The sequence below is a fragment of the Macaca mulatta genome, chromosome X, assembly GCF_049350105.2.
Source record: "Macaca mulatta isolate MMU2019108-1 chromosome X, T2T-MMU8v2.0, whole genome shotgun sequence".
NCBI classification, from domain to species: domain Eukaryota; kingdom Metazoa; phylum Chordata; class Mammalia; order Primates; family Cercopithecidae; genus Macaca; species Macaca mulatta.
In genome coordinates, this window is record NC_133426.1 from 161,152,582 (window position 1) to 161,178,039 (window position 25,458).

At 39.9% G+C, this 25,458-nt stretch overlaps 2 protein-coding genes across 13 annotated transcripts in view; one reads left to right on the plus strand and one right to left on the minus strand.

Moving 5' to 3' along the window:
* F8 (coagulation factor VIII) overlaps nucleotides 1-25,458 on the minus strand; it is a 198,570-nt gene that overhangs the window by 13,262 nt on the left and 159,850 nt on the right. For 10 of the 11 annotated variants that reach the window (XR_013412903.1, XM_077989003.1, XM_077989005.1 and 7 more), the window contains 3 exons: nucleotides 4,374-4,518; nucleotides 3,021-3,169; nucleotides 1,841-2,017 (listed from right to left, as the gene is read on the minus strand). Coding sequence is in view for 10 of the 11 variants with exons in the window: in XM_077989003.1 (XP_077845129.1) it covers nucleotides 1,841-2,017; nucleotides 3,021-3,169; nucleotides 4,374-4,518 (471 nt within the window). In the remaining variant the exon portion in view is untranslated. The remainder of the gene's footprint in view (nucleotides 1-1,840; nucleotides 2,018-3,020; nucleotides 3,170-4,373; nucleotides 4,519-25,458) is intronic. The other variant, XM_077989004.1, reaches the window with a different exon arrangement.
* On the plus strand, nucleotides 17,535-23,631 carry LOC144338645 (uncharacterized). 2 transcript variants are annotated; one of them, XM_077989013.1, is made up of 2 exons: nucleotides 17,535-17,817; nucleotides 23,194-23,631. In XM_077989013.1, exons 1-2 carry the CDS (start codon nucleotides 17,668-17,670, stop codon nucleotides 23,494-23,496), a joined length of 453 nt encoding a protein of 150 aa, XP_077845139.1. In that variant the 5' UTR covers nucleotides 17,535-17,667; the 3' UTR covers nucleotides 23,497-23,631. The 2 variants fall into 2 exon arrangements, with proteins under 2 accessions (XP_077845139.1, XP_077845140.1); XM_077989014.1 differs by lacking the exon at nucleotides 23,194-23,631 and adding an exon at nucleotides 22,917-23,142.

A 25,458-nucleotide genomic window follows, 5' to 3' on the forward strand; every position in this document is an offset into this window, starting at 1 on the left:
ACTTGGTTATAAGGTGCCCAGATATTTACTCAAACATTATTCTGAGTATTTCTCCGAGGGTGTTTTTGAATTAGATTAACACTGAAGTCAGTAGACTGAGTAAAGCAGATTGCCCTCCCTAATGTGGACAGGCATCATCCAATTAGTTGAAGGCCTGAATAGAACAAAAAGGCTGAGTCTTCCCCAACTAAGAAAGTATTTTTGCTGCCTGACTGCCTTTGGACTGGAACATCTGCTTTTTCCTGCTTTCAGTCTTGAACTAAAAGAGTTTAGCTCATCCAGAGAGAGAAGGCAGACAGACAGACAGAATCTCCTATTGGTTCTGTTTCTTTGGATATCCCTGACTAACACACTCATATAAGTAGAATCATACAATATCTATATCCTTTTATGTCTGGCCTATTCACTTAGCATATTTTCTTCTTTTTTTTTTAGACTGAGTTTCACTCTGTGGCCCAGGTTGGAGTGCAGTGGCGCAATCTCAGCTCACTGCAAGCTCCGCCTCCCGGGTTCACGCCATTCTCCTGCCTCAGCCTCCTGAGTACCTGGGACTACAGGCGCCCGCCGCCACGCCCGGCTAATTTTTTGTATTTTTAGAAGAGACAGGGTTGTACTGTGTTAGCCAGGATGGTCTCGATCTCCTGACCTCGTGATCCACCCTCCTCGGCTTCCCAAAGTGCTGGGATTACAGGCATGAGCCACCGCGCCCGGCCTTCGCTTAGCATATTTTCAAAGTTCGTCATGTTGTGGCACTAATCAGAGATATAACCTTTTTTAAATGGGAATTTCTTCTAGAATGTCCAATGTCTAGACTTTAGTTCACCAAACTGCCAGTTTGGTGAAGTCTTTAATCCAGCCTTGATGGATAAGGGAATTCTTCTTGAACATGATGCTTATCTGAGACTTAAAGAATGAGTCAGGTGAAAGTGGCAGTAGTGCGCAGCTAGAAAAATGTTCCAGGTAGAAGAAATAGTATCTATTTAAAAGCCTGATATGAGATACAATGTGCTGTGTTTAGTGACCCGAGAATTTCTTTTTTTCTTTTTTTTTTTTTTTGAGACAGAGTCTTGGTCTGTCGCCCAGGCTGGAGTGCAGTGCAGAGCTCACTGTAAGCTCCGCCCCCCGGGTTCCCGCCATTCTCCTGCCTCAGCCTCCCGAGTAGCTGGGACTACAGGCGCCGCCACCTCGCCCGGCTAATTTTTTGTATTTTTTAGTAGAGACGGGTTTCACCGCGTTAGCCAGGATGGTCTCGATCTCCTGACCTCGTGATCCGCCCGTCTCGGCCTCCCAAAGTGCTGGGATTACAGGCCTGAGCCACCGCGCCCGGCCGAACTTCTTAGTATGGATGGAGCTTAAAGAGCCAAGTGGCAAGAGACTATATTAGAGAGATTGGTAAGGACCACATCATGGTTAACTCTTAGTGAACAAAGAATATAGAAAATACCAAAGAGAGGAACTATTCCTTCCCCCATTACTCATGGGATGATAAGAGTTTATGTCATGTCTTTTCATCAGCACAATTTGTTGAATTATCCAGTAAACCCAGATTAAGAATGAAGACTTCCTGGACCACTAAAGTTAAAGGTCAAAAAGGCTTGGGAATCAAGGTGCTGATGAGGAGAATCAACTCTTGGATCTACTCTGCCCTTTTCTCAGTACTTTACCTTTTTCTTAAAGTCACCGTGTTCTCTCAGAATGCGTTTTACAATGTCTTGCTACCTTAGGTACTTAATAAATGTTGCCCTGAAAGTTTGGTCATATATCAACCTTGTTATGTTATGCTAAGCTCTAGGAGAGGTGGTTTTTTTTTTTTCCTTTCTTTCCAAGGAGACCAGCATACCTTTACTTTGCCATTCTGAAAGAAGAGAGTCCAGTGATGGCCATCTTGACTGCTGGAGATGAGGAACTCCTTCACATACATGTTGGTAAGTAGAGATTTTACTCCCTGAGTAGTTATTCCTGTGACTTTCATTGTCTTCTGGAAGTCCACTTGCAGCCACTCTTTTGGATTATTCACCTGAGGGCAATAGAGTTGGATTAGTAGCCTCTTGGTAACCATTTACTCCCAGAAATTCCCAAATCCCTCTTAACCATACCACAGCATTTCTCACTCTACTTTCTTTTTTGGAGATGGAGTCTCGCTTTGTCACCCGGGCGGGAGTGCAATGGCACGATCTCAGCTCACTGAACCTCTGCCTCCCAAGTTCAAGCGATTCTCCTGCCTCAGCCTCCCGAGTACCTGTGGTTACAGGTACCCACCACCATGCCCGGATAATTTTCTATTTTTAGTAGAGATGAGGCTTCACCAGGTTGGCCAGGCTGGTCTTGAACTCCTGACTTTAGGTGATCTGCCACCTAGGCCTCCCAAAGTGCTAGGATTACAGGAGTGAGCCACTGTGCCCAGCCTCACTCTTTCTTTCTTTCTTTCTTTTTTTTTTTTTTTTTTTTTTTTTTGAGACGGAGTCAGGCACGGTCGCCTGGGCCAGAGTGCAATAGTGTGATCTCAGCTCACTGCAACGTCCGCCTCCCAGGTTCATGTGATTATCCTGCCTCAGCAAAAGACTGGTCTCGAACTCCTGACCTTGTGATCAGCCCGCCTCAGCCTCCCAAAGTGCTGGGATTACAGGCATGAGCCACCGCGCTGCCAGGCCTCTACTTTCTATTGGCTAATCAGTCTCTCTTATTCAACTCTAAGCAACTTCAGGGCCAAAATTTTTCACAATTCACCTTTGTATCCCTAGACGCATCCTGGGGATACTAAGATGCACAGTAAATGTTTACTTTCCATTGATGTAATGAGAAACCTGGAAAGAAAGCTAATTGTTGATATTTATATGTAAAATGGACTTTAGCTTCTACAATTCTTTGACAGATATTAGCCCATAATCAAACTTCCTTGACACTCTTTTTAGGACTAACAGTTGACAGAAATACCTCGGAAGAAACAGTCAAGGGCTTCCCCCATTTTTTCCCCAACCACTGCTTTGAGTCAGTTAAAGAGTAAATCTGTTGCCTCTTACCTGAGGTCTCCAGGCATTACTCCTTCCTTGGAGGTTAAGTCGAGCTTTTGAAGGAGACCAGGTGGCAAACATATTGGTGAAGTAGGATGAAGCAGTAATCTGTGCATCTGATATTGCTTTACTCTCCATTCCCAACGGCATGCTGCAACCTCAAAGAAAAGAAAAAAGAAGGTTATCACAAGGACATGCTTCAGCATCAGTTATACTGAGCAGCCTCCACTGATATTCTAGGGCTACTGTCATCGTAATATCATTTCTCAGGTGTTAACTTTTGCATAGATTCTGTTATTGGTTTTTTGTTTTGTTTTGTTTTTTGAGATGGAGTCTCGCTTTGTTACCCAGGCTGGAGTGCAGTGGCGTGATCTCGGCTCACTGCAACCTCCACCTCCCGGGTTCAAGTGATTCTCTTGCCTCAGCCTCCAGAGTAGCTGGGACTACAGGCGCACGCCACCATGACCAGCTAATTTTTTGTATTTTTAGTACAGACGGGGTTTCACCGTGTTAGCCAGGATGGTCTTGATCTCCTGACCTCGTGATCTGCCCACCTTGGCCTCCCAAAGTGCTGGGATTACCGGTGTGAGCCACCACGCCCAGCCAATTCTGTTATTGTTATCTGTTTTCTGGCCAGCTCTTCCCACTTTGTGTGACTCTTTAATTTTCCTTGTTTCTTTTCTTCTTCTACTTTTATTTTAGGTTCTAGGGGGTATATGGGTAGGTTTGTTGCATGGGTAAATTGCATGTCACTGAGGCTTGGTGTATGAATGATCCCCTCACCCAGGTAGTGAGTGTAGTACCCAATACGTAACCTTCAAACCCACACCCCCCTCCCAACCTCTCCCCTCCTGAGTTTCCATTATTGTGTCCATGTGCATTTAATGTTTAGCTCCCATTTATGAGAACAGGTGATATTTGGTTTTCTGTTCTTGCATTAGTTCATTTATGATAATGGCCTCTAGCTGCATCTATGTTGCTGAAAAGGACATGAACTCATTCTTTTTTATGGCTGCATAGTATTCCATGGTATGTATGTACCACATTTTCTTTATCCAGTCTGTTGTTGATGGGCATTTAGGTTGATTCCATGCCTTTGCTATTGTGAATCGTGCGGAAATGAATATATGTATACATGTGTCTTTATGACAGAATGATTTATATTCCTTTGAGTATACACCCAGTTATGGCGTTGCTGGGTTGAATGGTATTTCTGGGTTTGCCCAGGACTGCGCTGGTTTTAGCACTGACAATTTTGTGTCCTGATACTGGGAACCCTCCCCCAGTCTCAGGATAACTAGAACAGTTAGTCGCCCTACCCACAGTTGAGGGAAGAAGAATATAGGATGACTTGGCACTTACTATTTAAATCACAGCCCATCAACTCCATGCGAAGAGTGCTGCGAATGCTATAATGAGTTGGGTGCAAACGGATGTATCGAGCAATAATTGGAGGGTTAAAAATATTGTGTTTTATCCCAGATGAATCCACATTGCCAAAGAAGACCTGTATGGAGAGATTAGCACAAATACATGGAAAGTGAATACACAGTAAAAAACAATTTTTTGTCAATCACATCTTCCTTCTAATTTGCTTTGTGCATTTCTCAACAGCACCCAACATCTACGTAAGACAACTATGGTTAGATGAATGTTACGATGGTAGACACAAAGGAGGAAAGCACCAAGAAGAAGTGGGAACAAGGGAAATTATTAGGTCTGGGGCAAGTGAAGTCATTTTCTACTGCAAACTGAACAACCTGCTCCTGAATGACTACCAGGTAAATAATGAAATGAAGGCAGATGTAAAGCTGTTCTTTGAAACCAAGGAGAACGAAGACACAACGTACCAGAATCTCTAGGACACATTTAAACCAGTGTTTAGAGGGAAATTTATAGCACTAAATGCCCACAAGAGAAAGCAGGAAATATTGAAAATTGACACCCTAACATCAAAATTAAAGAATTAGAGAAGTAACAGCAAACAAATTCAAAAGCTAGCAGAAGACATGAAATAACTAAGATCAGAGCAGAACTGAAAGAGATAGAGACACGAAAAACTCTTCAAAAAATCAATGAATCCAGGATCGTGATCTGCCCGCCTTGGCCTCCCAAAGTGCTGGGATTACAGGCGTGAGCCACCGCGCCTGGCCTTCACTTAGCATATTTTCAAAGTTCATCATGTTGTGGCACTAATCAGAGATATAACCTTTTTTAAATGGGAATTTCTTCAACAAAATAGATAGACTGCTAGCCAGACTAATAAAGAAGAAAAGAATCAAGTAGATGCAATAAAAAATGATATTGGTGATATCACCACTGATCCCACAGAAATACAAACTACCATCAGAGAATACTTATAAACACATCTATGAAAATAAACTAGAAAATCCAGAAGAAATAGATAAATTCCTGGACACATACACTCTCCCAAGTCTTAGCCAGGAAGAAGTCAAATCACTGAATAGACCTATAACAAGTTCTGAAATTGAGGCAGTAATTAATAGCCTACCAACCAAAAAAAAATCCAGGACCAGACAGATTCACAGCTGAATTCTACCAGAGGTACAAAGAGGAGGTGGTACCATTCCTTCTGAAACTATTCCAAACAATAGAAAAAGAGGGAATCCTCCCTAACTCATTTTATGAGGCCAGCATAATCCTGATACCAAAACCTGGCAGAGACACAACAAAAAAAGAAAATTTCAGGCCAATATCCCTGATGAACATCAGTGCGAAAATCCTCAATAAAATACTGGTTAACTGAATTCAGCAGCACATCAAAAAGCTTATCCTCCACAATCAAGTTGGCTTCATCCCTGGGATGCAAGGCTGGTTCAACATATGCAAATCAATAAACATAATCCATCACATAAAGAGACCCGAAGACAAAAACCACATGATTATCTCAATAGATGCAGAAAAGGCCTTCGATAAAATTCAATACCTCTTCATGCTAAACACTCTCAATAAACTAGGTATCGATGGAACATACCTCAAAATAATAAGAGCTATTTATGACAAACCCACAGCCAATATCACACGGAATGGGCAAAAACTGGAAGCATTCCCTTTGAAAACTGGCACAAGACAATGATGCCCTCTCATACCACTCCTATTCAACATAGTATTGGAAGTTCTGGCCAGGGCAATCAGGCAAGAGAAAGCAATAAAGCGTACTCAAATAGGAAAAAAGGAAGTCAAATTGTCTCTCTTTGCAGATGACATGATTGTATATTTAGAAAATCCCATCATCTCAGCCAAAAACCTCCTTAAGCTGATAAGCAACTTCAGCAAATTCTCAGGATACAAAGTCAATGTGCAAAAATCACAAGCATTCCTACACACCAATAACAGACAAACGGATAGCCAAATCATGAGTGAACTCCCATTCACAATTGCTACGGAGAATAAAATACCTAGGAATACAACTTACAAGGGATGTGAAGGACCTCTTCAAGGAGAACTACACACCACTGCTCAATGAAATAAAAGAGGACACAAACAAATGGAAGAGCATTCCATACTCATGGATAGGAAGAATCAATATCGTGAAAATGGCCATACTGCCCAAAGTAATTTATAGATTCAATGCTATCTCCATCAAGCTACCACTGACTTTCTTCACAAAATTGGAAAAAACTACTTTAAACTTCAGATGGAACCAAAAAAGAGCCCACATAGCCAAGACAATCCTGGGCAAGAAGGACAAAGCTGGAGGCATCATGCTACCTGACTTCAAACTACAGTACAAGACTACAGTAACCAAAACAGCATGGTACTGGTACCAAAACAGAGATATAGACCAATGGAACAGAACGGAGGCCTCAGAAATAACACCACACAGCTACAACCATCTTTTCTTTGACAAACCTGACACAAACAAGCAATGGGGAAAAGATTCCCTATTTAATAAATGGTGTTGGAAAAACTGGCTAGCCATATGCAGAAAACTGAAACTGGACCCCTTCCTTACACCTTTTACAAAAATCAACTCAAGATGGATCAAAGACTTAAATGTAAGACCTAGGACCATAAAAATCCTAGAGGGAAACCTGGGTAATACCATTCAGGACATAGGCATGGGCAAAGACTTCATGTCTAAAACACCAAAAGCAATGACAACAAAAGCCAGAATTGACAAATGGGATCTAATCAAACTAAGGAGCTTCTGCACAGCAAAAGAAACTATCATCAGAGTGAACAGGCAACCTACAGAATGGGAGAAAATTTTTGCAATCTATCCATCTGACAAAGGGCTAATATCCAGAATCTACAAAGAACTTAAAACAAATTTACAAGAAAAAAACAACCCCATCAAAAAATGGGCAAAGGATATGAATAGACACTTCTCAAAAGAAGACATTTATGCAGCCAACAGACATATGAAAAAATGCTCATCATGACTGGGTATTAGAGAAATGCAAATCAAAACCACAATGAGATACCATTTTGTGCAGGTTTGTTACATATGTATACTTGTGCCATGTTGGTGTGCTGCACCCATCAACTCGTCAGCACCCATCAACTCGTCATTTACATCAGGTATAACTCCCAATGCAATCCCTCCCCCCTCCCCCCTCCCCATGATAGGCCCCGGTGTGTGATGTTCCCCTTCCTGAGTCCAAGTGATCTCATTGTTCAGTTCCCACCTATGAATGAGAACATGTGGTGTTTGGTTTTCTGTTCTTGCGATAGTTTGCTGAGAATGATGGTTTCCAGCTGCATCCATGTCCCTACAAAGGACACGAACTCATCCTTTTTTTTTGGCTGCATAGCATTCCATGGTGTATATGTGCCACATTTTCTTAATCCAGTCTGTCACTGATGGATATTTGGGTTTATTCCAAGTCTTTGCTATTGTGAATAGTGCCGCAATAAACATACGTGTACATGTGTCTTTATAGCAGCATGATTTATAATTCTTTGGGTATATACCCAGTAATGGGATGGCTGGGTCATATGGTACTTCTAGCTCTAGATCCTTGAGGAATCACCACACTGTTTTCCATAATGGTTGAACTAGTTTACAATCCCACCAACAGTGTAAAAGTGTTCCTGTTTCTCCACATCCTCTCCAGCACCTGTTGTTTCCTGACTTTTTAATGATTGCCATTCTAACTGGTGTGAGATGGTATCTCATTGTGGTTTTGATTTGCATTTCTCTGACGGCCAGTGATGATGAGCAATTTTTCATGTGTCTGTTGGCTGTATGAATGTCTTCTTTTGAGAAATGTCTGTTCATATCCTTTGCCCACTTTTTGATGGGGTTGTTTGTTTTTTTCTTGTAAATTTGTTTGAGTTCTTTGTAGGTTCTGGATATTAGCCAACATGGCACAAGTATACATATGTAACAAACCTGCACGTTATGCACATGTACCCTAGAACTTAAAGTATTAAAAAAAAAAAGTTATGTTAAAAGAAAGACTGAAATGAAAGCAATAGTTGCTTGGAATTAGGGGTGGTAGTGGGAATTTACTGCATATGGGCTGAGGGAAGTTTTTGAGATGATGAAAATGCTCTAAAACCATAAATTTACTAAAAAATAATGTATACAGTTACAATGGGCACATTTTACGATATGTAAATTATACCACAATAAAGCTTTATGTACCATTAAAAAAAAAAAAAGAGATACCATTTCATGCCAGTTAGAATGGTGATCATTAAAAAGTCAGGAAACAACAGATGCTAGAGAGGTTGTGGAAAAATAGCAACGCTTTTACACTGTTGATGGGAGTGTAAATTAATTCAACCATTGTGGAAGACAGTTTGGCGATTCCTAAAGGATCTAGAACTGGAAATACCATTTGACCCAGCAATCCCATTACTGGGCATATGCCCAAAGGATTATAAATCATTCTACGATAAAGACACATGCACATGTATTTTTATTGTGGCACTATTCACAATAGCAGAAGACTTGGAACCAACCCAAATGTCCATCAATGATAGACTGGATTAAGAAAATGTAGCACATATACACCATGGAATACTATACCGCCATTAAAAAGGATGAGTTCATGTCCTTTGCAGGGACATGGATGAAGCTGGAAACCATCATTCTCAGCAAACTATCACAAAATCAGAAAACCAAACACTGCATGTTCTCACTCATAAGTGGGAGCTGAACAATAAGAACATATAGAAGCAGGGAGGGGAACATCGCACACCAGGGCCTGTTGGGGGGTGGGGGGTTAGGAGAGGGATAACATTAGAAGAAATACCTGATGTAGGTGACGGGTTGATGGGTGCACCAAACCACCAGGGCACATGTATACCTATGTAACAAAACTGCACGTTCTGCACATGTACCCCAGAACTTCAAATATAATTTAAAAAAATAAATAAATAAAATAAGCATCCAAATAGGAGAGAATAGTAAAATCATCTCTTTTTGCAGATGACACGATCGTACATGTAGAAAACTCTAAAGACTCAACAAAAAATTATTAGAACTAATACATGATTCTGTAAAGTTGCAGGATACAAAATCAACATACAGAAGTCAGTGGTGTTTCTATACACTATAAACTATCCCAAAGGAAATTAGAAAATAATCTTATTTACAATAGCAACAAAAGAATAAAATACTTATGAATAGACTTAACCAAAGAAATGAAAGACTCGTACAATGAAAATATAGAAAACATTTATGAAGGAAATTAAAGAAGACACAGATAAATAAAAGATATTCCATATTCCTAGATTGAATTAGTATTGTTAAAATGTCCACAATACCCAAAGTAATCTATAGATTTGATGTGATCTGTATCAAAATCTCAAAATCTCAATGGTGTTCTTCACAGAAATTAAAAAAAAATTTAAATTAATATGAAATCACAAAAGACCCCAAGAGGGCAAAGCAATTTTTTTTTTTTTTGAGACAGAGTATTGCTCTGTCACCCAGGTTGGAGTGCCAGTGGTACAATCTCGGCTCACCACAACCTCTGCCTCCCAGGTTCAAGTGATTCTCCTGCCTCAGCTACCACACCTGGCTAATTTTTGTATTTTTTCAGTAGAGACGGGGTTTTACCATGTTAGTGAGGCTGCTCTTAAACTCCTGACCTCAAGTGATCAACCCATCTCAGCCTCCCAAAGTGCTGGGATTACAGGTGTGAGCCACCACATGCAGCCAGGCAAAGCAATCTTAAGAAGAACAAAGCTAGAGGAATCATACTTCCTGATTTCAAAATATACTACAAGTCTCCAGTAATCAAAATAGTATGGTGCTGGCATAAAAATAGACACATCAACCAAGGGAACAGAATAGAAAAGCCCAGAAATAAATTCACACATTTACTGTCAACAGATTTTTGACAAGGGTGCCAAGAACACACAACAGGAAAAAGAGAGTCTCTTCAATAAATGATATTGGGAAAACTGAATTTCCACATGCAGAAGAAAGAAATTGGGCCCTTTTCTCAAACTATACATAAAATTCAACTCAAAATTGATTAAACACTTGTATATAAGACCTGAAACTATAAAACTCCTAGAAGAAAACAGGAAAAAAACTTCCTGATATTGATTTGGGCAATACTTTTTTCATATGACACCAAAATCACAGGCAACAAAAACAAAAACAGACAACTGGGATTGCATCAAACTAAAAACTTTCTACACAGCAAAAGAAATAATCAACAGAGTGAAAAGGCAACCTATGGAATGGATGAAAATATTTGCAAACTGTATATCTGATAATGGGTAAGAAACTCAAACAACACATTAGTAAGAAACAAACTACAGACACTTCTCAAAAGAAGACATTCATACAGCCAACAGACACATGAAAAAATGCTCATCATCACTCGCCATCAGAGAAATGCAAATCAAAACCACAATGAGATACCATCTCACACCAGTTAGAATGGCAATCATTAAAAAATCAGGAAACAACAGGTGCTGGAGAGGATGTGGAGAAATAGGAACAGTTTTACACTGTTGGTGGGACTGTAAACTAGTTCAACCATTGTGGAAAACAGTGTGGCGATTCCTCAAGGATCTAGAACTAGAAATACCATTTGACCCAGCCATCCCATTACTGGGGATATACCCAAAGGATTATAAGTCATGCTGCTATAAAGACACATGCACACGTATGTTTACTGCGGCACTATTCACAATAGCAAAGACTTGGAATCAACCCAAATGTCCATCAGTGACAGACTGGATTAAGAAAATGTGGCACATATACACCATGGAATACTATGCAGCCATAAAAAGGATGAGTTCGTGTCCTTTGTAGGGACATGGATGCAGCTGGAAACCATCATTCTCAGCAAACTATTGCAAGAACAGAAAACCAAATACCTCGTGTTCTCATTTATAGGTGGGAATTGAACAATGAGATCACCTGGACACAGGAAAGGGAGCATCACACACCGGGTCCTATTGTGGGGAGGGGGGAGGGAGGAGGGATAGCATTAGGAGATATACCTAATGTAAATGATGAGGTAATGGGTACAGCACACCAACATGGCACATGTATACATATGTAACAAACCTGCATGTTGTGCACATGTACCCTAGAACTTAAAGTATAATAATAAAAAAAAAAAAGAAACAAACAACCCAATTAAAAATGGGCAAAGGACCCAAATAGAATTTTTCAAAAGAAGAAATATAAAAGGCCAACAGATAAATGATGCTCAGCATCACTAACCCACAGGGAAATGCAAATCAAAACACAATGAGATATTCCCTCACATCTATTAGAATAGTGTCTTAGTCTGTTATTATGGACTATAACTTATTATAGACTATAATTTATTATGCTGATATGACAGAATACCACAGACTGAGTAATTTGTAGTGAACAGAAATGTATTTGGCTCACAGTTCTGGAGGCTGGGCAGTCCAAGATCAAGAGGCCAACATCTGGCAGAGGCTTTCTTTCTGTATCATAACATGGCAGAAGGGCAAAAAGAGGGCAAGAGACAGCAAGAGTTCAAATTCACAGCCTTAGGTGCTTTTGTAACTGGCATTAATCCATTCATGAGGGTGGAGTCCTCATAACCTAAACACCTCCCATTCGGCCCTACCTCCCAACACTGTTGCATTGGGAATTAAGTTTCCAACACATGTTTTTTTGGGGAAAACACTCAAACCAGAGCAAATAGCTATTATCAAAATGATAAAAAGATGACAAATGGTGGTAATGTGAAGAAAAGGAAACCCTTGTATGCTGTTGCTGCAAAAATAAATTGGTACAGCCATTATGAAAAACATCATAGAGTTTCCTCAAAAAACTAAAACTAGAATACCATATGATCTGGCAATCTCACTTCTGGTATATATCCAAAGGATATAAAATCAGTATGTTGAATATCTGCACTCCCATGTTCACTGTAACAGTATTCACAATAGCCAAGATATGCAAACAACCTAAGTGTGTTCATTGATGGATAGAGGGATAAAGAAAATCTAATATATATCATATATCATATATCATATATATATATATATACACACACACATATATGTCTGATGGAATATGCCCACAATTATAAAATATTATTCAGACTTAAAATAGAAGAAAATCCTGCCACTTGTGATAACATGGATGAAGCTGGAAAATATTATGCTAAGTGTAATAAGCCAGACACAGAAAGAAAAATACTTCATGACCTCATATGTGGAATCTAAGATGGTCAAACTCCTAAAAGCAGACAGTAGAATGTTAGGTGCTAGGGACCGTGGTGTGGGGGAAACAGGAAGATGTTGATCAAAGGGTACAAAATTTCACTTATGCAAGATAAATTAGTTCTGGAGATCTAATGTACGATATAGTAACTATAGTAAACAATACTGTATTGTATACTTGAAATTTGCTAAAACAAAGTCATAAATGTTCTCACCACAAAAAAGGTAGCTAGGCAAAGAGATAGATATATCTTAATTAGCTTGCTTGTGGTGACCATTTCACAATGTATCAAACATCATATATCAAAAACAACATAAATCGAAACATCTTAAATATATGTACCTCTTAAATATATGCAACTTTTATTTGTCAATTATATCTAAGTAAAGATTTTTAAAAAGAGATGCAGTTTCTTGGGCACCAAGTCAGGTCTACTGAATCAGAATCTAAATTTTAATAAGATCCTTAGGTGTTTCATAAGCACACTAAAGTTTGAAAAACACTGGCAGAGGACAGAGACAGCTGTGAAAGAGTACTGGGAATGCACAGCCTATCCTCCACACTGGTCTCAGAATGATCTTCTAAGAATGTAGTGTGTACGTGTGTGTGTGTGTAGAGAGACAGAGAGTCTACAATGTGGGCATTAATGAATGATCCCACTGTATGAATTAATGAGACACATATTAGTATCCAAAACATGGGATTTCGTACCTTGACATGTCTGGGTTCTGGACAAAATTATATAACATATTCAAGGGAAAGGGAATACAGTTTGAGAAATATGGTAGTAATGCCAATTTGAAAGGCCTAGATTTAAACCATGGCATACAGCATAAGAAATACTGAAAATGATATAACTCGCAGAACACTTGGGATTTTTTTATCTGCTTGAATACACTAAAATAGGAATCAATGTAAGTCTATTATATGATCACACATCAGAGTTTAGTATCATGGGAAATTTTTAAAAATTATTCTGCCATGTAGCATTTTTTCTTCCCATGGAATAGAAAATATTAATAAATTTGTGGCTTTGTTCCTAAACAAGTTACACCAGAAATCACAACATTCTTTTTTATAAATATGTCTGTATTGGGGGGTTAAAATAGAATGAATAAAATATTCAAATCATAGAACTTTATTTAAAGATTTACCAAGGATTTTGTTTTCTCTGCTGCTCTCCTCTCTATATAGGAGAAGATTTGACCTTCTATTTTATGGCCTTGCAAGAGCTTGCAAGACTTGGCTCTTGCAAGAGCTAGTATAATTAAATCCCAGGTAATAAGTAAACACTCCAACCCACCTCTCTGGGGTGGGATGGTGCAAAATTATTTGTAGAAAGCCACCTGTTTCGTCTAGCTACCTCCTGCATAAGTGGGTACTGGCAGCTCTTGGGGGCCTGAATTTTATGTCTCATTTTGACTAAAATAATGAATGTGTAGTCTGACTCCAAAAGGGGATAGTCATCTTTGATTTGAGATAGGTCTCATTGTGTTTCCAAATTTCTGATTTAAAAGAAATTTGTTGCTACAGAATAATCATTGAGAAGTAGAAAAAGTTTTGAAATGAAGTATATATCAATGTAAAATGCCATTCCGTTTTATCAGCATCTGAAAAGTTTATGTTGAACTTAAGAGTATTATATAGCTAATAAATGTTGATCATTAACTTGTGACTAAACTGTATGTGCTAGGAAGAATATGATCTCCCAGTGATGTCCACATTTTAATCCCCAGAACATTTGACTATGTTATGTTGCATGGCAAGAGGGACTTAAGGTTGCAGATGGAATTAAGTTTGCCAATTAGCTGATGTCAAAATAGGGAGAATATCCTGGATTATCCAGGTCTGCCCAATGTAATCACAAGAGGCCTTGAAAGTGAAAGAGAGAGGTAGAAGAGGAGAGTCGAAGGGAGATGTGACTACTTAAGAATAGTCAGAAAGGTGCAATGTTACTGGCTTCGAAGATGGAGGAAGGAGACCATGAGTTAATGAATGTGTGTGGCCTCTAGAAGCTGGAAAAGAAAGGAAAAAGGATTCTTTCTTTTTTGAGACAGAGTCTCACTCTGTCGTCCAGGCTGGAGTGCAGTGGTGCGATCTCGGCTCACTGCAAGCTCTGCCTCCCAGGTTCACACCATTCTCCTGACTTAGCCTCCCAAGTAGCTGGGACTACAGGCTCCCGAAAAAGGATCCTTTCCTAGAGCTTCCAGAAAGAAATGCAGCCCTGATGACACCTTGATTTTAGCCCACTGAGACTTGGGTCAGTCTTCTGCCCTATAGAACTGTAAGATAATAAACTTGTGTTGTTTTAAGCCATAGTAAGTTTGTGGTAATTTGCCACCCCAGTATTAGAAAACTAATACCCTACATACATTGACTTTGCTTTCATTCATTACTCAATCTTTGTGCCTTGATTAGAAACCTGCTTGGGGAGACAATTTATTAATTCAACAAATAGTTAATGACTGACTACATAAATCCTAGATTCCATATATTATGTACCAGGCATTGTGCTAGAAGGCCTCACTGGTAAATTCTACTAAATGTATGAGGAAGGATTAACATTAATCCTTCTTAAACTCTTCCAAGAGATAGAAAAGGAGAGTAAACTTTACAACTCATACTATGAGGCCACCATTATCTTGACATCAAAGCCAGACAAATATATCACAAGAAAAGAAAATTACAAATTGCATGCAATTGAATATGTGAATATAATATTCCCTTAGGCATATAGATGCAAAAATCTTCAACAAAATATTAGCAAACCAAATCCAGCAGCATGTTATAAAGGTTATATCCCATGCTCAAGTGGAAATTATCCCAATAATGCAAGAGTGGTTCAGCATAAGACAATCAATCCACCAGTCAACTCCACATTAATAAAATATAGGGGAAAAAAATCCTGCAAGTTTATTCTGGTTGATGCAGAAAAATCACTTGATAAAGCTGAACACTTTTTCATGACAAGAAAAAAAAATAAAACCAGTAAGCAAACTAGAAATAGAAGAGAAAATCCACAACATGATAAAGAGCATTCATAAAATACCCAAAACTAACATCACACTCAATGGTAGAAGACTGAAAGATATTTCCCTAACATCAGAAATGAGACAAGAATGCCTGCTGTTATGACTTCTATTCAAAATTGTATTGGAAGTCTTAGCCAGAGCAATTAGGAAAAAAAGAAATAAAAGCCTTCCAAATTGAAAAGGAATAAGTAAAGCTATCTTATTCTCAGATGAACATGAGCTTATATATGGAAAACCCCAAAGAATCCACAAAACACTATAGAGCTAATAAATGAATTCAGCAAAGTTGCAGGATATAAGATCAACACGCAAAAATCAGTTGTATTTCTACACACTAGCAATGAACAATCTGTGATGAAATTAACAAAATAAAAAATAATTCTATTTAAAATAGCATCAAAAAGAAGAAAATACTTAGGAATAAATTCGGCCAAGGAGGTACAAGACTTGTACATTGAAAACTACAAAACATTGCTGAAAGATATTAGAGACAGCATAAAGAAGTGGAAATATATCCTGTGTTCATGAATTAGAAGACAATATTATTATGATGATGGTACTACCCAAAGTGATCTACAGATTTAATACAATCTGCATCAAAATCCCAGTGACCTTTTTTTTTTTTTGGCAGAAATGGAAAAGCCAGTCTTAAAATTCATGTGTGATTGTGTGGGGCCTCAAATAGCCAAAATAATCTTGGAAAATAACAAAGCTGGAGAACTCACATTTCCCAAATTCAAAACTTCTTATAAGGCTACAGTTATCAACACTTTGTGGTACAGGTGTAAGGACAGACATATATATATATAAATGGAATAGAATTAGGAAGCAAGAAATAAACCCGTAAATGTATTCATGGGTATGTACCTCAAATATGAATGGTTTCCAGCTTATAATGGTTGGACTTACAATGTTTTGACTTTATGATGGTATGAAAGCAACATGCATTCAGTAGAATGTGTACACATAAAAGTACTTAAAATACACATACAACCACATACAACCATTCTGTATTTCACTTTCAGTGCAATGTTTAATAAATTACATGAGATAGTCAATACTTCATTATAAATTTGACTTTGTGTTATATGATTTTGCCCAACTGTAGCCTAATTGTAAGTGTTCTGAGCATGTTTAAGGTAGGCTGGGCTAAACTATGATGATTGGTAGGTTAGCTGTTGATATGGTTTGACTCTGTATCCCCACCCAAATCTCATGTCAAATTGTAATCCCCATGTGTCAGAGGAGAGGCCTGGTGGGATGTCATTGGATCATGGGGGTGGATTTCCCCTTGCTGTTCTTGAGACAGTGAGTGAGTTCTCATGAGATCTGATGGTTTAAAAGTGTATGACATTTCCCCACTTCACTCACTCTCTCTTCTGCTCCACCATAGTAAGGCGTGCTTGCTTCCCCTTCACCTGCTGCTGTGACTGTAAGTTTCCTGACGCCTTGCAGTTATGCTTCCTGTTAAGCCTGCAGAACTGTGAGTCCATTAATAAATGCTTCATAAATTACCAAGTCTCAGGTAGTTATTTATAGCAGTGTGAGAATGTGTCCGGAGCTGCACGCCCCGGCCATAGCGAATAATAATTAAGGATTAAAACGCCTGAGCTATATTCATTTCCACCCCACACCTTCTCCCTATCTTTGCCTTTTTTCCCCTGTACTAATACCTCATTAAAGATGGTGCTCTTCCTGCTTCTTCTTCACTCACTTTTCCCGTGCCCAGGAAAATTGTTACTTAATAGCGCAAGCGCAACATGACGTCCGACCGGAGAAACCGAAACTAACCTGGCCACGCCCTCGGCAATGAGATCATTTCCGCCTTAGCCCAACCCCTTCCCTTCCAAGTGTATATAAGGCAGTGCATTACCGCCATTAAACGAGACTTGATCAGAGCACTGTCTTGTCTCCATTTCTCGTGTCTCTTGTTCCCCAAATTCCCACCCCCTCCTCCAGGGCCTGCTCTGACTATCCCATGGGCCGGGATACGTGGCGCCCGAACAGGGACCTGGAAACGAGGGACTCCGTGAGGAAGAGGACGCCAAAGGACGGTCGACGGCTAACGAAGACAAAAGGAGTCAAACTCTTCCGATCACCACGGGAACCTGCCGCGTCAGGATCGAAGGTAAGTGACGCGTCCGAAATGGGACAAGAATTAAGCCAACATCAAATATATGTAGGACAATTAAAAGAGGCTTTAAAGATACGAGGAGTAAAGGTTAAAGGTAATGATTTGTTTAAATTTTTTGATTTTGTAAAAGACACTTGCCCTTGGTTCCCACAGGAAGGAACTATTGATATTAAAAGATGGCGTAGAGTAGGGGATTGTTTGCAGGACTATTATAATACTTTTGGGACAGAAAAAATTCCTGTAACCGCCTTCTCTTATTGGAACCTCATTAAAGATTTAATAGATAAGAAGGAGGCCAATCCGCAAGTCATGGCTGCGGTCGCTCAGACAGAGCATATTTTAAAGGTTAGCTCCCGCTCTAACCTCACAAAGCCTCCACAAGATACGGAGGAAGATCTCATTTCCCTCGAAAGTGATCATGAGGAAATTAAGTCTCCTTCTGTAATAGATAAAGAAATACCACACGAAAACAAACCAAAAAAATACCCAATTTTACAGATGCTTCAAAAGGAGGAGGAAATTAATAAGCCTAATCAATTGGATATAAATGGGGATGATTTAGAGGAAGAGGCGGCTAAATATCACAACCCTGATTTGCCTCCCTTTACTTCATACCCACCCCCATATAATAAGACACATAATGAGGCTTCTGCGCCCATTGTTATGGCAGCAATAGATCCCAAAGAAGAATTAAAGCAAAAAATTGCTCAACTAGAAGAACAGATTAAACTTGAAGAGTTACATCAATCATTGATAATTAGGCTCCAAAAGCTAAAAACAGGAAATGAAAAAATACCTAACTCAGACGCTATGGAGGGTTCCTTGTGCCCACTTCAGCGGCCTGGACAACATGTTCCAAGAGGGGGGTTAGTTGCTAGCTGACATAGAGAAGACTCCTCCCCCAAAGACGTTTTTCCGGTCACGGAAACCATAGATGAACAGGGACAGGCTTGGAGGCATCATACTGGATTTGATTTTACTATTATAAAAGAGTTAAAGACTGCTGCCTCTCAGTATGGGGCTACTGCTCCATATACTCTTGCTATAGTGGAATCTGTAGCTGAGAATTGGCTCACTCCTACAGACTGGAATACCTTAGTCAGGGCAGTTCTTTCTGGGGGAGACCACTTAATTTGGAAGTCAGAGTTCTTTGAAAATTGTAGAGATACAGCTAAAAGAAATCAACAGGCAGGAAACGGTTGGGATTTTGATATGTTAACAGGTTCAGGTAATTATGCAGACACTCAGGCCCAAATGCAATATGACCCTGGACTGTTCTCACAAATCCAGGCTGCTGCTACAAAGGCCTGGAGAAAACTTCCCGTTAAAGGAGATCCAGGGGCCTCGCTCACAGCGGTTAAACAAGGACCCGATGAGCCATTTTCAGACTTTGTGCATAGACTTATGACCACGGCAGGTAGAATCTTTGGAAATGCAGAAACGGGTGTAGATTATGTTAAACAGTTAGCTTATGAAAATGCTAACCCCGCCTGCCAAGCGGCAATCAGACCTTATCGAAAGAAAACAGATTTAACAGGATACATTCGCCTTTGTTCAGATATTGGGCCCTCATATCAACAAGGCCTAGCAATGGCCGCCGCTTTTAGTGGCCAAACAGTAAGAGATTTCCTCATTAACAAAGGTAAAGATAAAGGGGGATGTTTTAGATGCGGTAAAAGGGGACACTTTGCAAAAGATTGCTGTGAAAACCAAAATAGGAGTCCAGAAGCAAAAATCCCAGGCCTTTGCCCAAGGTGTAAAAGAGGAAGGCACTGGGCAAACGAATGTAAATCTAAAACTGACAGTCAAGGAAATCCTTTACCCCCCAGGCAGGGAAACGGGATGAGGGGCCAGCCTCAGGCCCCGAAACAAGCATATGGGGCAGTCAGCTTTGTTCCAGCCAGCAACAGCAATCCATTTCAAAACTTAGTAGAGCAACCCCAGGAAGTGCAGGATTGGACCTCAGTTCCACCTCCCACACAATACTAACACCTGAAATAGGACCGCAAACCTTAAATACCGGAATATATGGACCCTTACCACCTAACACTTTTGGGCTACTTTTAGGAAGAAGTAGTGTCACCATGAGAGGCTTACAAGTCCTCCCTGGAGTTATCGATAATGATTATGAAGGAGAAATTAAAATTATGGCCAGAGCTATTGATAGTATTATTACTGTCCCTCAAGGAGTTAGAATAGCTCAGTTACTCCTGCTACCTTTGGTTAAAACAGATAATAATATCCAATACTCTAATAGAAATATAAAAGGTTTCGGATCATCGGATATATATTGGGTGCAACCAATTACAAATCAAAAACCCTCTCTAACCTTATGGTTAGACAGGAAGGCATTCACTGGACTAATAGACACAGGGGCTGATGTAACTATCATTAAACAGGAAGATTGGCCCTCTCATTGGTCTACCACAGAAACTTTAACTCACTTGAGAGGAATTGGACAAAGCAGTAATCCTAAACAAAGTTCTAAATACCTAACATGGACAGATAAAGAAAACAATTCAGGCCTCATTAAGCCATTTGTCATCCCTTACCTACCTGTTAACCTTTGGGGGCGAGATCTACTCTCTCAAATGAAAATTATAATGTGTAGTCCAAATGATATAGTTACTGCACAAATGTTAACTCAAGGATACACCCCTGGTAAAGGTCTTGGAAAAGGAGAGAACGGTATCCCACAGCCTATACTGGTTTCAGGACAACTTGATAAAAAAGGGTTTGGAAATTTTTAGCTCAGGCCACTGACATACCTGCACCCCAAAGGTGCGCTGACCCCATTACCTGGAAGTCAGATGAGCCCGTTTGGGTTGATCAGTGGCCTTTACTCAATGATAAACTAAGTGCTGCCCAACAGTTAGTGCAGGAACAACTATCAGCAGGACATATTGAGGAAAGTAATTCCCCTTGGAATACACCTATTTTTGTTATTAAAAAGAAGTCTGGTAAATGGAGACTCTTACAAGATTTAAGGGCAGTAAATATCACTATGATCCTTATGGGTGCCTTACAACCAGGATTGCCTTCACCGGTTGCGATTCCTCAAAAATATTTTAAAATCGTTATTGACCTTAAAGATTGCTTTTTTACAATTCCCCTTCACCCTGCTGACCAGAAAAGATTTGCCTTTAGTCTTCCATCTACAAATTTTAAACAACCAATGAAGCGCTATCAATGGAAAGTCTTACCTCAGGGTATGGCCAATAGTCCTACCTTGTGTCAAAAATATGTAGCTGCCGCTATAGAGCCAGTCAGAAAAACATGGGCACAAATGTATATTATACATTATATGGATGATATTTTAATAGCAGGAGAAATTGGCGAACAAGTCTTACAGTGCTTCGCCCAACTCAAACAAGAGTTAACAGCAGCCGGACTACAGATAGCCCCAGACAAGGTACAATTACAAGATCCATACACTTATCTTGGTTTCCAGATTAATGAACCCAAAATCATTAATCAAAAGGCCGTTATACGTCGTGATCATTTAAAAACTTTAAATGATTTCCAAAAATTACTGGGAGACATAAATTGGCTTCGACCGTACTTAAAGCTCACCACAGGAGAGTTAAAACCTCTTTTCGATATATTAAAAGGAGACTCTAATCCAAAATCCCCCAGGTCCATTACTAAAGAAGCATTAATAACACTCCAACAGGTAGAACATGCCATTGCAACACAATTTGTTACCGGTATTGATTATTCTCAGCCATTAATATTCCTTATTTTTAACACAACAATAACCCCTACTGGCCTATTTTGGCAGAACAATCCCATTATGTGGGTACACCTGCCCTCCTCCCCTAAAAAGGTTTTGTTGCCTTATTATGATGCCATAGCTGATCTAATTATCTTGGGAAGAGAAAACAGTAGAAAATACTTTGGAATAGAACCCTCCACCATTATACAGCCCTACACTCAATCACGCATCCATTGGCTGTTACAAAATACGGAAGCCTGGCCAATTGCTTGCGCTTCTTATACTGGCGCGATTGACAACCATTACCCACCTAACAAACTTATTCAATTTTGTAAACTTCATGCGTTTGTATTTCCCCATATTACCAGTAAAGAACCTCTCAATGACGCATTACTAATTTTCACTGATGGATCTTCCACAGGACTTGCCGCTTACACTTACAATAATGTAGTCGTTAAATTCCAGACCACTTATACATCAGCTCAGCTGGTCGAATTGCAAGCTATAATTGCAGCACTATCAGCTTTTCCTTGTCAGCCACTTAACATTTATACAGACAGCGCCTACCTGGCTCATTCAATACCCCTCTTAGAGACCGTGTCTCAAATTAAACATATTTCAGACACAGCTAACCTATTTTTACAATGTCAACAACTTATCCGAAAAAGGACTACTCCCTTTTTTCTTGGGCATATTAGAGCACATTCAGGATTACCGGGACCTCTAACACAAGGTAACGCAACAGCTGACACGGCAACAAAAACCATAGCCACAGTCACTACAGACAATTTGCAACAAGCGCAAAAAGCACATGCCTTACATCATTTAAACGCCCAAACCTTAAGACTTATGTTTAAACTTACCAGAGAACAAGCTTGACAAATAGTTAAACAATGCGCCAACTGCATAACATATTTACCTGTTCCCCATCTAGGAGTTAACCCCCGAGGACTCATCCCCAACGAAATTTGGCAAATGGACGTTACTCACCACTTAGAATTCGGTCAAGTAAAATATATCCATGTATGCATAGACACCTATAGTGGATTCATCAGTGCAACTCTCCAAACAGGAGAGGCCACCAAACATGTCATAGCTCATTTATTACACTGCTTTTCTATTTTAGGAATACCCAAACAAATCAAAACAGATAATGGACCCGGTTATATAGCCAAAACCTTCTTACAATTTTGTAATACCCTACAAGTTAAACATACCACAGGCATTCCCTATAATCCCCAAGGACAAGGTATAGTAGAAAGAGCTCATCTGTCATTAAAAACTATTATCACAAAATTAAAAGGGGGGAGCTGGTACCCCGTGAAGGGTACCCCCAGAAACATACTCAATCATGCCCTGTTTATCCTTAATTTTTTAGATTTGGACAGTCATGGAAAATCGGCTGCCGACCGTTTCTGGCATCCTGAATCTCAAAAACAGTTTGCAATGGTAAAATGGAAAGATCCACTCGATAGTTCATGGCATGGCCCCGATCCAGTTTTAATTTGGGGAAGAGGCTCAGTATGCATCTTCTCACAAAAAAATGATGCAGCCAGATGGCTGCCTGAAAGATTGGTAAGACAAATAAATCATAACCATTGTCAGTCCAGGGAAGATAAATCTCCCTGAGAAGTTCTTTCCTTCTTGTTTTTCAGAAAATGAAGCCTAACATGAAATTCCTTTGGAGAATAATCGCTCTATATAACATAGTGACAGTCTATGCAGGTTTTGGTGACCCTCGTAAGGCAAGAGAATTATTACGAAAACAATACGGCCAGCCTTGTGACTGCAGAGGGGGACAAATATCTGAACCTCCGTCAGATAGAATCACCCAGGTGACCTGCACGGGCAAGACAGCTTACCTAATGCCAAACCAGTTATGGAAATGGAGGGATATGTTTGGCTTTACAGGAAAAGTGCTGTTTTTACGCCAACAAATCCGGAATCATCAGAGATAAGATAAAAACTTTGCAAGAAGAACTAGAAAAGCGCAGAAAAGGCTTGGCCGCCAATCCACTATGGACTGGACTCGATGGACTTCTCCCCTATCTCCTGCCATTTCTTGGTCCTTTACTCACCCTTCTACTTTTCCTCACTCTTGGGCCTATAATCCTTAATAAGCTTATGGCATTTGTCAGACAACAAATTGAGGCCTTCCAGGCCAAACCTATACAGGTCCATTATCATCGCCTTGAGATGACTGAAAATGGTGAGTCTTATTTACCTTAATAAGACCACCTCCCCTGTGTGCTGAACTGGACAGTCAATCACGGGTAAGAGGACACTATCTCCATCGGAGCCTAAGACAGGAGGGCCGCCCTTGCTGCTGCCTTATCCCATGACGGGCCTAGAAGGTGGGGGTGAGTTGACCCAACCTAAGACAGGCGCAGTTCCCGAGGGGTTTTCTTGTCATAAAAATATAAAAAGGGGGACCTGTCCGGAGCTGCACGCCCCGGCCATAGTGAATAATAATTAAGGATTAAAACGCCTGAGCTATATTCATTTCCACCCCACACCTTCTCCCTATCTTTGCCTTTTTTCCCCTGTACTAATACCTCATTAAAGATGGCGCTCTTCCTGCTTCTTCTTCACTCACTTTTCCCGCGCCCGGGAAAATTGTTACTTAATAGCGCAAGCGCAAGCGCAACATGACGTCCGACCGGAGAAACCGAAACTAACCTGGCCACGCCCTCGGCAATGAGATCATTTCCGCCTTAGCCCAACCCCTTCCCTTCCAAGTGTATATAAGGCAGTGCATTACCGCCATTAAACCAGACTTGATCAGAGCACTGTCTTGTCTCCATTTCTCATGTCTCTTGTTCCCCAAATTCCCACCCCCTCCTCCAGGGCCTGCTCTGACTATCCCGCGGGCCGGGATAAGAATGGACTAATATAGCTGTATTAAATGAATTTACACTAATAATGGTTTTAACTAACAATGGGTTTATCAGGATGTAATACCATTCCAAGTTGAGGAGCATCTGTAATTTAAAACAGCTGTTCAAACACTTGTACAGGAGCGTTCATGGCAACACTATTCACACTATCCAATCAGTAATGTAGGGGATCAAATGCCACCTCAAAATATGCCACTTTGGCATATTGATTATTTTGAGTTTAAAGGCACTTGAAAATAGCAGATGCAAGAAGAGCATGCTGACCTTCCTTTTTTTTTCATGAAAGGAAGAGATGAAACTCTGATGTGAAAGGTATTATCTGTATACCAGGAAGAAGAAACACATTCTTATTGCCCCAGATGGGGAGTCCAGGTTTGAGGGAAAGCTGCTCCAAAAAAACCTTGTTAAACAACTCTTACCTTCTTAGTGACTTTTCCACAATTAACTCTCCTAGCCCAAACCCCATTGTCTTGTTATGTTTTCACAATTTAACACACTTTTTCCACCCTAGTATGTAAGTATTCAGCTGTAATTGCTCATTTGAGTCTTCGTATTTCTTACGAGGGCTCCCATGTACATGTAAAAAAATTTTGTATGCTTTTCTTTTGTTAATCTGTCTTATTTAAGTCCTAGCTGGAGAATCTAAGAAGATAGAGGGCAACATTTACCTCCTCTGCCATGGAAATCACTTAATGAACTGTTCATCAACTGATGAGTAGATAAACAAAATCTGGCCTATTTAAACAACAGAGTATTTCTCATTGGTGTTGTCTCAATGCTTAACACAGTATGCCTGGCGCTACCCTTCAATATTTTTTGAAGAATGAGACAATGAATTATCATGTCTCCAGCTAGGTTCGCCAGTATGAGTAATATGTAGTGAGTGCCTACTGTGTGCCATTTTACTACCTAAACTTTGCATGGACTCTGTCCCCTAATCTTATCTACCAATGCCATTGTCTTAGTTGAGATATCTGTCATTTCTTGACTGGTATAATACAGCAGCTTTCTAATTCCAATCTC